General features: G+C 46.9%; 1 protein-coding gene across 3 annotated transcripts in view; it reads left to right on the top strand.

The window, feature by feature from the left end:
- Positions 1–15,251, top strand: part of fermt1 (FERM domain containing kindlin 1) — a 163,105-nt gene that overhangs the window by 88,877 nt on the left and 58,977 nt on the right. For all 3 annotated transcript variants that reach the window (XM_072506032.1, XM_072506028.1, XM_072506040.1), the window contains exons 4-7: positions 5,392–5,535; positions 10,476–10,689; positions 11,984–12,086; positions 12,747–12,854. In XM_072506032.1, coding sequence (XP_072362133.1) covers positions 5,392–5,535; positions 10,476–10,689; positions 11,984–12,086; positions 12,747–12,854 — 569 coding nt within the window. The remainder of the gene's footprint in view (positions 1–5,391; positions 5,536–10,475; positions 10,690–11,983; positions 12,087–12,746; positions 12,855–15,251) is intronic.

Raw genomic sequence — 15,251 nt, 5'->3', positions numbered from 1 at the left:
CCAATGGGAACTTGGCCAGTTGTCGCCGGAGAATTGCCGCAAGAGCCTCTTTCAATGGCCCCCAACTGGCGTTGCGTTGACCGTGCACGTGCATGAATGATTGGTGGCGACTCTCCAGGCCCCGGAGAATCACGGGAAGGCGTCGGACCCGATCGTGGGCCTGACGCCCAATTGCGCGATTGCGGCGCGGAGGTTCGGAAAATCCCGTCCAGGGAATCCCAACGGTCAGAGAATTTCAGCCATAATTTTCCAGTTGTGATGTTTGAGGGGGAAAAATTTGGGAGTGCCCAGTTTTGGGTCTCCCACCATGTGAAGATAATTGCCCCACACACAATGAGGTCTGAAGTGGACGTTGGGTCTTGAACCTCATTAATCTAAAGATTATGCCGCAGGAGGAAGCCATGCAGCAAAGTTCTGCAAGTTATGATCAACTGCCAGTCACCTTGGGGCTTTGGGAGTCAGCCCACTGCCTGAGGAATGGGTGCTTGGTGGCCCAATATAGTATGCATGCGGTGATGGTAATTGTGATGATATGCATAAGTAGTCTAGTGATTTACAAGGCCTCCAACCAGCAGGTGGCAGTAGCGAACAACAATTTGACACTGTTACCGCAGGGAGTTGATAGAGTCTTCATAGTGGATAGTCACAATTTGTAGTAGCTCGTAGTTAATTTATTATAGTTAGTAGTTTTTAATAATATTCTTATAGTTATCTTGCCCATGCAATTGTTCAACAATAAAACTTTAACTAGCCTAAGACTAGACATTCTTTAGTGCCCTTATTCCAACCGGCCAAGCACCACAACGTAACAGTATTGTGACTCTCTCTGAAGCTAATTTGCATTATGCGTCTTATTTCAGCTCTTGTTATGGGTTTTAAGTACATTTCCTGTGACATTCTAGTTGTGATTTATTTGTGTTGCTTATGGTGAAATGTTATCTCGCATGCTGCTCACTTCCACTCCCCAACACACATCAAGTTCAACCAAACTCTCCTACATGCCAACATTCACTCCCAATGTCAAAAATGCCAATTAAGGACTAGCACACCTTCAATAAATTTCTTGTGCACAGGATAACAACTGCACATTCTTGGTAAATGGGCCAACACATTCTGCCTAGCTGTTAAATCAATATCTGAACCTTAGCTGGGGAATGGAGTTTTGGGTGACTTGGTCACATTGGTAAACATGTACACTCGAAATTTCCTAGGCGATTCTCCCAAATGGCCGCTGTAACTTCGGAAGGAGATTGACAGAAATCCCAGATAGTTGCCGAAATAGAATTTCAGCCAATGTCACAAAGAGTGTCCAGGAAAACCCCTGAGGTTGAGCCCCTGAAACTCTATGAAGAAGTTGATAGGCGTACAAAGCAGAAACTCATACTTTGCACTTCTCGCAACTAAAATTGTTTCACCAATTATTGACCTTTTCCTCTGGATTACGAGGAGGCTATTGTTCCTCAAGGGAATGATGAGGTTTGCAGAAGCCACAGATGTATTGCCTACGACTATGTGGTTGTTTCAACATCACATTATTGTAAACCACAATATTTCCACTGATATAGTGTTCTGTTTTTGTTTAAGTGGATATTATCAATGTTGCATATCTATACATTGTACAGCACATGAAACGGATCCATACTAGTGTTTCTGCTCCCAAGCCTCCTCCCATCCTGCTACATCTCTTATATTTTCAATCACGTGCTTATCTAGCTCTACCACTGTACTTGATGTATATTTTCTTTTTAAAAAAAAATATATTTCTTAAAGTTTTTAACACAATTTTTCTCCCTTACAAACAATAACCCCCCCCCCCCCCCTCGTAACAAAAAAAACCGAGAAATCGCGCAGAGCAAGATATATACATGGCAAAATGATGTATTTACACAGCTTTGTGCACTGGCCCTCACCCGTACGTGCCAGTTTCCCCAACCCTTCATGATATCTCTTGCTCATCCACCCTCCCAGGCAGTCCCCCCTTCCACCCCCCCTCTCCCTCCCTCCCAGGACATCCCCCCCCCCCCCCCCCCCCCCGCCCCCAAGGTTGCTGCTGCTGCTGACCGACCTTCCTCGAACGCTCCGCGAGATAGTCTAGGAACGGTTGCCACCGCCTGTAGAACCCCTGCGCAGACCCTCTCAAGGCAAACTTAATCCTCTCCAACTTTATGAACCCAGCCATATCATTTATCCAGGCCTTCAGGCTGGGGGGCTTCGCCTCCTTCCACATTAGGAAGATCCTTCGCCGGGCTACTAGGGACGCAAAGGCCAAAATGCCGGCCTCTTTCGCCTCCTGCACTCCCGGTTCGTCCACTACTCCAAATATTGCTCGCCCCCAGCTTGGCTTGACCCGGACTTTCGCCACCTGAGATATTGCTCCCGCCACTCCTCTCCAGAACCCCTCCAGTGCCGGGCATGACCAAAACATATGGACATGGTTCGCCGGGCTCCCTGAGCACCTTCCACATCCGTCCTCCACCCCAAGGAACCTACTCAACCTCGCCTCCATCAAGTGCGCTCTGTGGACCACCTTAAATTGTATCAGGCTGAGCCTGGCACATGAGGAGGAGGAATTAACCCTACCTAGGGCATCAGCCCACAGACCTTCCTCGATCTCCTCCCCCAGCTCCTCCTCCCATTTACCCTTCAACTCTTCTACCAGCGCTTCCCCCTCTTTCAACTCCTGGTGTATTTCCGACACCTTGCCCTCCCCGACCCATACACCCGAGATCACCCTATCTTGAACTTCTTGTGCCGGGAGCAAAGTGGATTCCCTCACCTGTCGCCTCACAAAAGCCCTCACCTGCATATATCTAAAGGCATTTCCCAGGGGTAACTCGAACCTCTCCTCCAGTGCCCCTAGGCTCTCAAACGTCCCGTCGATGAACAGGTCCCCCCTTCTTCCAATCCCCGCCCGATGCCAGCTCTGGAACCCCCCCCGTCCATCTTCCCCAGGACAAACCGGTGGTTACCCCTGATCGGGGACCACACCGATGCTCCCATTGCACCCCGGTGCCGTCTCCACTGGCCCCAGATCCTTAGCGTTGCCGCCACACCGGGCTCGTGGTATATTTTGTCGGCGAGAGCGGCAGCGGTGCCGTCACCAACACCCCCAGACTCGTTCCTTTACAGGACGCCATCTCCATCCTCTTCCATGCCGCCCCCTCTCCCTCCATAACCCACTTGCGGATCATCGCCACATTTGCTGCCCAGTAGTAGCTCCCCAGGTTTGGCAGCGCCAACCCTCCTCGGTCCCTACTGCGTTCCAGGAACCCTCTCCTTACTCTCGGGGTCTTATTCACCCACACAAACCCCATAATACTCCTGCCTACTCTCTTAAAAAAGGCCTTAGTGATCACAATGGGAAGGCACTGAAACACAAACAGAAATCTCGGAAGGACCACCATTTTGACCGACTGCACTCTACCCGCCAGCGAGAGCGGCGACATGTCCCATCTTCTGAAATCCTCCTCCATTTGCTCCACCAACCTCGTCAGATTCAGTTTATGTAGGGTCCCCCAACTCCTGGCTACCTGGATCCCCAGATATCGAGAGCTCCCCTCCGCCCTCCTCAGCGGTAGGTCCCCTATCCCTCTTTCTTGGTCCCCCGCCTGTAATACAACAAGCTCACTCTTCCCTACATTGAGCTTATAGCCCGAAAACGCCCCAAACTCCCTTCGAGTCTGCATGACCTCCGCCATCCCCTCCATTGGATCCGCCACGTACAGCAACAGGTCATCCGCATATAGCGACACCCGATGCTCTTCTCCCCCTCGGACCATCCCCCTCCATTTATTAGACTCCCTCAATGACATGGCCAATGGTTCGATCGCCAATGCGAACAACAGGGGGGACAGGGGGCACCCCTGCCTCATCCCTCGGTACAGTCGAAAGCACTCCGACCTCCGCCGGTTCGTCACTACACTCGGGCCATCGGGGCTCTGTAAAGGAGCTTAACCCAATTGATACACCCTACCCCGAATCCAAACCTACGCAGCACCTCCCAGAGGTACTCCCACTCTACTCGGTCAAAGGCCTTCTCCGCGTCCATAGCTGCCACTATCTCCGCCTCTCCCTCCTCCGATGGCATCATTATCACGTTTAAGAGCCGCCGCACATTGGTGTTTAGTTGCCTGCCCTTTACAAATCCCGTCTGGTCCTCGTGGATTACCCCCGGGACACAGTCCTCGATCCTCGTGGCCAGCACTTTTGCCAGCAACTTTGCATCCACATTGAGGAGCGAGATCGGCCTGTAGGATCCACATTGCAGTGGGTCCTTGTCCCGCTTTAGGATCAAAGAAATTGTTGCTTCCGACATTGTCGGGGGCAGGGTCCTCTCCTCTCTTGCCTCATTAAAGGACCTCACCAGTAGCGGGGCCAACAGGTCTGCGTACTTCCTGTAGAACTCCACCGGGAATCCGTCCGGTCCCGGGGCCTTCCCCGCCTGCATGCTCCCCAAACCCTTGCTCAGCTCCTCCAACCCAATTGGTGCCCCCAAACCAGCCACCTCTTGCTCCTCCACCCTTGGGAATCTCAGCTGATCTAGGAATCGACTCATCCCTCTTCCCCTGCTGGGGGCTGGGATCTGTACAGCTCTTCATAAAAGGCCTTAAATACCTTGTTTATTTTCGTCGCACTCCGAACTGTGGCTCCCCTTCCATCTTTGACTCCCCCTATTTCCCTCGCTGCCATCCTCTTACGGAGCTGGTGTGCCAGCATCCGACTAGCCTTTTCCCCATACTCGTAGGTCGCCCCCTGCACTTTCCTCCACTGTGCCTCCGCCTTCCCTGTGGTCAACAGGTCAAACTCCGTCTGGAGCCATCGTCTTTCCCCAAGTAATCTTTCCTCCAGGGCCTCTGCGTATCTCCTGTCCATTGATGTATATTTTCAAGGATTCACATACTTAACAATTCAAAATGAATATTTCATTTTGACGTAAGTCGTCAAAGCTGTGATCAAATGCACCTGTGTTCCTTGGCCTGGGCGTTTGAGGCGTGGAAGCCAATCAAGGCTCCAGAGTAGGCTCACAGGTGACTGGAAGAATGGAGGTAGGCTGGCACGGACATTGGCTAAGGCGGTAAGCAGGGTCCAGGAAGGAAGCGGGGTACATCGTAGGCAGTGGATCTGGCAGCTGCCTGTGAATTTAATGTGGAGACAGGAGGAGCAGCCCTGCGTCTGCCTGAGAGGACTGATCCCAACAGGCTGGCAAACTCTGGAGAGGGGCCTCAAACAGTTGACAGACCTCTTGTTTCCATACGCCTGTGAGACAGGTGTAGATCCAACAGATGTCCAGGCCATTGTGTTTTAGATGGAATATGTTGAGTTGATGTTTTGTTCAGGAGCTTGTTTTAATTGTACGCACTAGATTTAATTGTGCTTTCAATATATTTTTAGATATTCGTAGGCCAGAGGAACTTTCCCTGTTGAAACCGCGAGATAACATCTCAAAAAAGAAGAGAAAAGAGAAGAACAATAAGCATCCAATTGATGAAGATATTTTAGACTTGGACCAGGTGCCAACATCCCCAGGATCAATAGGTAATTTTCTTTAAGGGAAGCTAACCACACTAAAACAATTTGTTTGCTTTTGCGTGGAAATGATTTCTTCAGTCTTGAAACTGTTCTCGCAAGGAAATAGAGATTGTGTGTGTCTTCTGTCCACGTGCATTGAATCCTTTCTTTTTTTTTATTCTGCGTGCTGCATGACTTACTTCCAATCAAATTGCACGCCAAAAGCTGAATTAGAAACATGTAGCTTTCGTCACAAATACCATTTTTTAATTTGTGCAGGATGTTGTATTTCCTAACGACCCCAGTTAAATAATCCATAATTTGTTAACACAGTAATTCCAGCCAATACAAGATGGCCACTGACAGTGCTCCTGAGCACGCTCACGTGTCAGCGCCATTTGCAGGAGGCACGAACCCACCCTCATAAACGGTGATAGCTTCTTTTCGGCAGTCTTCAACATTTTAATAATGAATCTTAATTCATTGCCCAGGTATTCGCAAAATAATTTATACCACAGAAAGAAAGTGGAATCAGGTGGATCATTACTCTCGACTAAATAAATGGCTCGCCTGAAATTTCATGCAATTCCATGTTTTCATGTTGGGCAGGTACTCGGATTACCCTCTGTTGCCTGGGTAACGTGTGGCCGTTTTCCTGTTTCCGTCTCTCCTGATTTCTCTCTCTCTCCCCAACCATTTATTTTGATATTTCATTTTCTAAAAAGACATTACCGTGATGTGTCATTTTGAGTCGGCTTTTGAAGGTGACGACGGGAGGACGCAATGGGTCCGATGTACCACTAGCTCGATCCAGCTCTGTCTGTGAGGCTTGGGGTGAGTTTGTGGGCGGCACTGTGGTTGGCACTGCTGCCTTAAGCGCCAGGGACCCAGGTTCAAGTCCGTGTTTTATGGTTAGAGCTGTAATATTTACAGTTCTAGGGTCAGTGATGACCATGCGTGTGTCCTGGTGCACATTGCTCCTCTAAAGATGGCAGCTGCACTTACAACCAGTAAATAAAAGGTTTTATTTACATTATTTTAACAAAACAGCACTTCTGCTGGATCCCCATATATAACATGTCTTATAATGTAGTCTTATAATGGTACACGGTTCACATACTTCATTAGGAACAGGAAAGGTATTTATTATAAGAAAAACTGTCCAGACGTCAGCAGCCCCACAGCTGCCCTAGAGCAGCCTACCCGACAGCCCCCAGTCCTAACATATCTTCCAGGTGTCTTCTGCCGAGGGAAGGACTCCACCTCTTGGGTGATTATCCACTGTTGCCTGGATCTCACAGTCTGAGGAGATGAAGCAGCAAGGAGGAAACCTAAAAGGCATTTACAACCTTCTCCTCTATCAGATTCAGGCTTCCCTTCCCAACCAGCCCCAATTTCAAAAAAAAGCATACTCTCGACCCATCTATCCATATAAACCACCACCCATCTGCATCTTCACATTCCTGTCCTACAATTGGTAATGTGCTTCCCACCTTCCCTATCTGTTCCCATCAATTCTGTTACTCCTTATTTGACTCTTTCCAGTTATGTGCCTAATCTTCTAAGGAGTGGCAGTCGCCGTTGGTTGCCACCCCTGCTCCGACCATTTTTACACGCAGGTGGAGCTCCGTATTACTGGCCCGGATTTCCAAATTAGTCTTCTTTAGAAGTGTGAAGTCTAAGTCCTTTTTAGTACAGGGTTGTCAGGGGAAGACACGCTATGCCCCCTTTTTACGGCACTAGCTGCCATGTTTTGGTAAGTCTTCACTCGCTAACACACTGAAATGCTTTGGGGCTTTAAATAGATCTGCAGTGTGTTTGTGAATGAATGTGAGTGAGGTAAATGGGTAGGATAGTCGGATGGGTCGATTGATAAGGTGAGGTCAGCTCGGGGTGAGGGTGGGTGGGGTCAGGGGGAGGGAATTGGAGGATTAGGGAGTTGGGATGGTCAGTGCAGAGGAGAGGCAATGTGGTGACGGGGATGTCAGTTGTATAGTTACCCAACAGTTAGGCATGGCTTTTTTGTCTAGTATTTCCTGGGTAACTATCCAGTGAGTCAAAACCCTGCAAAGGGCATCAGCACAGGAGAGACAGGAAAATCCCGACCCAAAGTCTCTAATTCTAATTCAAGAGTTGTGGATGATTCCTCTCCAACTGTCTAAACAAACTCACGCTGGTGATCATATCATAGAATCATAGAATTTACAGTGCAGAAGGAGGCCATTCGGCCCATCGAGTCTGCACCGGCTCTTGGAAAGAGCACCCTACCAAGGTCCACACCTCCACCCTATCCCCATAACCCAGCAAGCCCAACCAACACTAAGGGCAATTTATCATGGCCAATCCACCTAACCCGCACATCTTTGGACTGTGGGAGGAAACCGGAGCACCCGGAGGAAACCCACGCACACACAGGGAGGATGTGCAGACTCCGCACAGACAGTGACCCAAGCCGGGAATCGAACCTGGGACCCTGGAGCTGTGAAGCAATTGTGCTATCCACAATGCTACCGTGCTGCCCCTAATGTCCTGTGACTCTGACCATGCTACATTATCCCTTCCGACACCTCTCCAGCCTTTGACACCATCAATCATGTCATCCATCTGCAACATCTCCTCCAATTTCTAGCTTCATCAGAATACCCTGACTAAGATTTACTCTTACACATCTGATTGGAGCCAAAGAAATTTTTCTAATGTCTGTTCTTTTCACCCGTGCATTGTCAGCTTAGGAAGCGACAAGAATCTATTCCGAATATTGTGTTGGACCCCATTAATCTTTCCTGATCTTTGTAGCTGACAATAGATACCGCAATAGAATCCAAACAAGGCTACATTCTCCCCATGTCTGTACGGGTCTCACCCACAACACAAAAATATGCAGGGTAGGTGGACTGGCCACGCTAAATTGCCCCTTAATTGGCAAAATTTTAAAAAAGGAATCCGACAAGGCTTATGATTTTTTATCACCCATGTGGATTTTGTGTTCCCTCGGCAATCTGCAGAAACGGGACAGAGAACCCGTTTTGAAACCGTGCCTACTAGCCGGGCATGCTGCTTTATTTCACCCTCCCACTGAGGCAGACTGTCATCGGCCACAGAAAACTAGTTTATAAAAGCAATAATCTATTCGGCTTGTTCAAATTAATTTCAAAATATTTAATATAGAGATTGCTATAGAACATAGAACATACAGTGCAGAAGGAGGCCATTCGGCCCATCGAGTCTGCACCGACCCACTTAAGCCCTCACTTCCACCCTATCCCCATAACCCAATAACCCATCCTAACCTTTTGGGTCACTAAGGGCAATTTATCATGGCCAATCCGGAGCACCCGGTGGACACCCATGCAGACACGGGGAGAACATGCAGACTCCGCACAGACAGTGACCCAGCGGGGAATCAAACCTGGGACCCTGGCGCTGTGAAGCCACAGTGCTATCCACTTGTGCTGCCCGTGCTATGGGTTGGAATTAAATATATTTCTGATCTTCCACATCCTAATCTGATTGACCAGTGCTCCAGCCAGATGTTCAGGTGTTCTCGTTGAGATAGCCTCAAAAGGAAGCTATAAATATGAGTTGGTTGCACTTTCTTCTCCTTGTCTAAAGTCTTCCAGCATCGCTCAGTTTGTCCTGCTGTCAAAGCAAAGAACCCGCTCTCAAACCTTGACTGAAATCATTCCTCATCAGCTACTGGAGGTAACACAAGGGCAACGACTGGGCGGCACAATGGTTAGCACTGCTGCCTCACAGCTCCAGGGTCCTGGGATCAATTCCGGCCTCGGGTGACTGTGTGGAGTCTGCACGTTCTCCCCATGTGTGCGTGGGTTTCCTCCGGATGCTCAGTTTTCCTCCCACAGTCCAGAAATGTGCAGGTTAGGTGGATTGGCCATGCTAAATTGCCCCTTACTGTCCAAAAGGTTCAGTAAGGTTACTGTGTTACGGATATAGGATGGAGTCGTAGGCTTAAGTAGGGTGCTCTTTCCAAGGGCCGGTGCAGACACGATGGGCCAAATGGCCTCCTTCTCACTGTAAATTCTAGATAATTCTATGACTTCTAATCAGAAGTACTTTGTCATTAATGGATGCCATAACAATTGAAATCAAGAACTCTTTAATGGGAAATTGGAGGTTTGAGCCTCAGTGGCACAATGTGCTGGATCACCAATGAAGCATCACACTAAAACTGACCGTAAAAGTAATTTTTGTGTTGATACAATTGGTCATTGATTATTGGTCATGACAATATTTTCATTAATAATCATAACAGTTGGTAATGTAGAACAGCATTAATACTGTACTTTTCTAATGTTCACCATCATTTGTTGTGCTCTTAAGTTTTCTATTCTTATTTCCGGAATGTCTTATTGTGTGTTATAGGGGAAAACAATGCAGTTGATTAATTTTTACATGTTTTACATATATTGGAATACTGGGTGGATAGCTTCCTCAATGGGATTTCCCATTGAAGCCACCTCCACACTGTCAGGAAACGCACAGGTGGGGGGGTGTTGCCAGCAGGAAAGGAGAATCCCGACGGCCGGACAATTCCAGACATTATCACCATTCAAGGATGATTTCCTTTGATTTCTATTTCTAGTAAAATTGAATGCAAGTTCTAAAGTATTTTTCTTACAACCTTGCAAAAAGAAGCAACCAGATGACATCTTCCTAGGGGTTTCACCGTACCACTAAACATGGTGATCAAATGAAATGTTACCGCATTCTGGCAATTCCACTTTGTAGTTAGCCATTTATATTGTAGTCTGTTTTTATAACTTCCCACAATGCACTCCTGTCATTACAGATTCCAAACCTCCAGCCCGAGTTTAGACACCAACAATCAGCACAAAAGTTGTTGCCTCGCTGAACTGCATTTAAATGTTTGATTGCTTCTAATTATTATCCATGATTCAGAGTCAATGATATAAATGTTTTAGCGCTATATCTGTTTCCTTGTGCAGCAAGTCCTGGACTGTATAGCAAGACTATGACTCCCATATACGACCCCATCAATGGAACACCAGTCTCTTCTACAATTATGTGGTTCAGTGATAGTCCTTTAGCTGAACAGAACTGCAATATCCTGGCCGTCAGCCAACCAAACCTTACACCAGAGGTACTGGCCAAAATGTACCGGCCACAGAATCAAATCGACAAAGCAGAACTTAACACTGGGTAGGATTGCTTGACATAATTTGTTCATTTATTTTATTTTTATTCAAGGTATTTAACATATATACACAGAATATCAGATGAACAACTCATCAACTCAACCAACAACCATAGACCTCCACCAGCCCCCCACCACGTTCCACCTTTCCCATTTTAACCTCCTTACCGCTCCCCAACACATCCTGCCTCCCCCTTGCTGACCCCTCAATTCTCCTTGAAGAAATGAATGAATGGTTTTTCACCTCCGGGCGAACCCCTCTACTGGCGCCCGCAGGGCAAACCTGACCTTCTGCAGCATCAGGAATTCTGCCAGGTCGCTCACCCATACCCCTGCCTTCCGTGGCTCCGAGTCCCTCCAGCCCAACAAACCATCTCTGGGCTATCAGGAAGGTAAAGGCCAATACATCAGCCTCTCTTTCCACCCCACACCCCCCCTCCAAAACCCCGGGTCTTCTGACACACCAAATATCGCCACCTCCGGAATCGGAGTCACACCCAGCACCTTGGACGTTACATCCGAGAATCCTTGCCACCGGAGCACCCCTCCCTCTCCATCAATTCCTGATAATTATCCAACACCTTCACCTCCCCTATTTTGTCCTCCGATAACAGCTTGTCTTGCAACACTGGAGGCGGCAGCCCCAGGAAGCATAGCACTTCTCTCCCCATGTAATCTCGAACCTGCAGGTACCTAAAACCTTTCCCCTTGGGCAACTCATACAATTCCTCCAACCCCTCCAGCCCTGTGAATTTGCCCCCTTTAAACAAGTCGCTGAAATACTCAATTCCCTCCGGCAGCCACCTCCAGATTGTGACGTCTCACGAGATCTTGTTAAATCGCAAATCTTGTGAGAGGCCTCTCGTGAGATTGAATGGCCTCATCGCGTTGTCAAGTCGGGCACATGAAGATCATTAAATCGCACCCAGCATTTTTGTGTTATCAACTCAAAATTCCCTGTTAAAAATAATCAGAAACATGCCCGTATGTAGAATTGTGGGGATTAAATATATCATAAAAATAATACAACAGCAAAAATGAGTGGGCATTACATAAATATGTTATAATGTGCCTTGCTGCAACTTTTCTAATGTAGCTTAATATCTTATGATTTGCTCATTGTTAACTTCAATGGTTGATGTATGGGAGAAAATCAGTTTCTTAAGTTTAGATGCCAAAAAAGACTAAGGTTAACTGTCTCTGTTGCTATGATGTAAATGTAAAATAATGCAAACAGCAAAGATTCTACATCCAATCTTTCATTTATTTACAGTCTCTTTTATTGCACAATTTCTGCAGATGGCTAGATTCCTCACGTTCTCTGATGGAACAAGACATTCAGAAGGAAGATAAGCTGTTATTGCGTTACAAATACTACAGCTTCTTTGATCTGAACCCGAAAGTAAGGGACACATCGCTATGATCTTTTGAGCATCCCACTCTTGGGCTGGAATTGGACTGAGAAGTTGTCAAATAGGGGGCATATTATTAGTATTTAATATGAGGGGAAAACATGGTGATTCTCTCCAGGAAGAGGTATTTTTGAAGTACGTCAAAAACATGAATCTTGCTGCAAGACTACAAGCACAAATTGATGAAAAGGTTTGCAATCTTCAGTCGATAATCTGAAGGCTATGACACAATGACCTTTAAAATTGTTCCATAGGATACTATTGTGCAAAAAAATGTGTTCATTTGTCTGAAATTTCCCCCTTTACTATTTTAGAGAAGATGTTAGCCCAGTTGTTTAAGCGTGTTTATAGCACTGTTGCCATAGTGGTATTTCAGATGAATGTGATACATATTTGTATGATATTAACCCATGACCTAGTTTCAGGGCTTTATACTTTTACTTTTGGAAGGAGGAGCGATTGTGTTTTAAAACTGTTTTATTTTTCTCCTCTATTCTCTGACCCATCGCTGGGCTGCATGCCTTTCCTGGATAAAGGGGATAGTTTGAGGTGTGTCCCGCTAGCCCTCTGAAGATATTAATAATAAGTTTGCTTGTGCACTGAATTGTTGTGTCTGGACATACGCTTGACATCTCTCCCAATGCACGCAGTATGACGCAGTCCGGATAAACCAGCTGTATGAACAAGCTCGGTGGGCAATTCTGCTGGAAGAAATTGATTGCACTGAAGAAGAAATGTTGCTGTTTGCAGCATTGCAGGTAAATGCAAATGTTAAAAGCTAACTTGCTACAAAATCTGTTTTAGCAAGGGGCGGGACATGCCCCAACAGGTGCACAGAGATCAGACAGCCCTCCGGCACAGCACATCAAAGCTAGCATCTAGGCTCCCATTTAGTATTTAGAAATTGCCCTGTATTTTCATTCTTTGCATGTCGACCTCTGGCGGGGCTCGTCAAACAAAACATGTGTTATAAAACAGAGAATTCTCTGAGACTTTGAGCCAGTTTTGTAAAAGTATTTGTTAGGCCATTAACCCTCACCCCTCAAGTCCCTCACCCTCATACTCACTCCATCTTCATGCTACCTCATACCCCCCGCATGTCACTTCCACGCCACTCTCCAGGATCCACTAGAACAGATCTCAGGAGCCATGTGGAGTTGGAAAAAAATATCTAGGCGAGCTCTCACACACGCACTTGATACAAAAATAAACTCTCATTCATGAAACCCATTTAAAGATTTTAAATTTCTCAAGTAGTCAATCTGTTATAAAAACAACCAAACCTCTATTTTGTAACCTCCTAAAGACAGCTAATCCTTTAATAGTCTCTTAAAACTGTCAATTAAAACATGAACTCAGCACCCTGCTGAAATAGGTTGTTTTGGAGCTTTTGAAATGCATACAAGTATTCAGAATGAGCTCAGCTGTAATTGGGGGAAACCTGGAAATATCAACATTGAAATCTAGTGAAATTTCAGGAACAGATGGTAATGATGTTTTCTAAGCCACATCAGATGGCCTATCTTGGAACAGCAGAAATGGGGTCTGTTTGAACTCAGCAAATGGCCCTGCTGAATTTTGGTTTCCTGCCTGCGTAAATAATGTCCCACCCGTTACCCATTTGCAAACATGGCAGTAGCCAGAAATGGGGACATGACTTCTGCATCTGGGTCCTACCCACCATTTCTAACGGCCTTGGGAATTGGTCCAACTGCCCAAAAATCCAGCCCAATGTTTCAGATCAACTTCTCAGATGCTGTCTGACCTGCTGAGTGTTCCCAACATTTTACAATCATTTATATATCTCTAATTATAGCACAACCCGCCTCAGCTTTATTCCTCTCCCCACCACAGCCTGTCGCCCAACTTGCAATCGTAGGAACAAGAAATGTCATCATTTGTCAAGTTACATTTTGAAAGATGTTACAAGACTCTCCTGGGAAGGCTTCCATCTCCCACCCTTCATCAACTTTGCTCATCCAAATCTAGGCTGCTCATTTCTTTGCGCGCAATGAATCCTGTCCATATAGCATCCATTTGCTCACTGACCTGAATTGCCTCTTCGTTTGGTAAAGCCTTCACATTAAAATTCCTGTCCACAACCCCCCAAAAAAAAAATCTCTCTGTGGCCACATAGCTTCTTATCTCTAAATTCCTGCACTCTTACAACCTGCGAACATCACTGCACTCCTCCGATTCTGTCCTTGTGGACATCCATGATTTTCAATGTTAAACCATTCAAAGTCATGCCTTCAGATGCCCAGCCCCTTGTGCTCTGGAAATCCCTCCCTGAACATTTCGACCTGTACCTCTCTCTCCACATTGAAGTCACTTCTTAAAACCTATCCCTGCGACCCACATGTCCGAATTTCTCTCAATGTGACTCATTGTCACATTTTGATCAATGCTGCAGAGAAGCACCATGGGATGTTTTACTGCGCTATAGGCACTGGCCGGGATTTTCCGCTCCTGTTCTTCTCGGGCGGGTTTGGTTACGTGAGCGGAAAATGTTGCAAGAGGCTCAAATTACGTTTTACATTTTATATCTGTGGGCAGTTTCACGACAATTGCCCTCCGCCAGTGCCGTAACGGGGATCCCGACATTCAACGCCTGGGACACCACTACATTCAATTTGAATGTAGTTATCAGGCCTCTGTGCCTGCCCACCTCTTCCCACCCACCGCTGCCCCCCCCACAGTTAGATAATCCATGCACGTCGGCGTGTACTACAACTGGTCACTCTCGGCGTGCACCTGGCAGGTAGCCCCGCCGGAGGAGCTCTGGTGAGTTCACCCCTCAGGAGGGAGAGTGTTATTACCGGGCACTTTCCCCTTGCACTGACCCCTGGCAATACCCTGGGCTCGGGCAGTGCTGGGGATGGGGTGGGGGGGCGGGGGGGGAGCATTTTAATTTTTGTGTACCGGGACAGCCTTTGAAAATGATGCGCTGATGTTTAAAAAATTAAGTTGCTGACAGGAATGGCTCAATCAGAGCGTACCCTGCCAATGTGATGTTGTGGGACCGCTCCTTTAAGTTTTTTTGCTCAATGTTCAGGACGATACAGCAGAGAAAGCTGCCATTGGTAATATTCTGCCCACTATATGAATGCAATTTGTTGTTGCCACAATTAGGTATTCATGTCATGTTTTCCTGA

Source organism: Scyliorhinus torazame, chromosome 1 (genome assembly GCF_047496885.1).
Source record: "Scyliorhinus torazame isolate Kashiwa2021f chromosome 1, sScyTor2.1, whole genome shotgun sequence".
NCBI classification, from domain to species: domain Eukaryota; kingdom Metazoa; phylum Chordata; class Chondrichthyes; order Carcharhiniformes; family Scyliorhinidae; genus Scyliorhinus; species Scyliorhinus torazame.
This window is presented reverse-complemented; position numbering and strand designations above follow the sequence as displayed.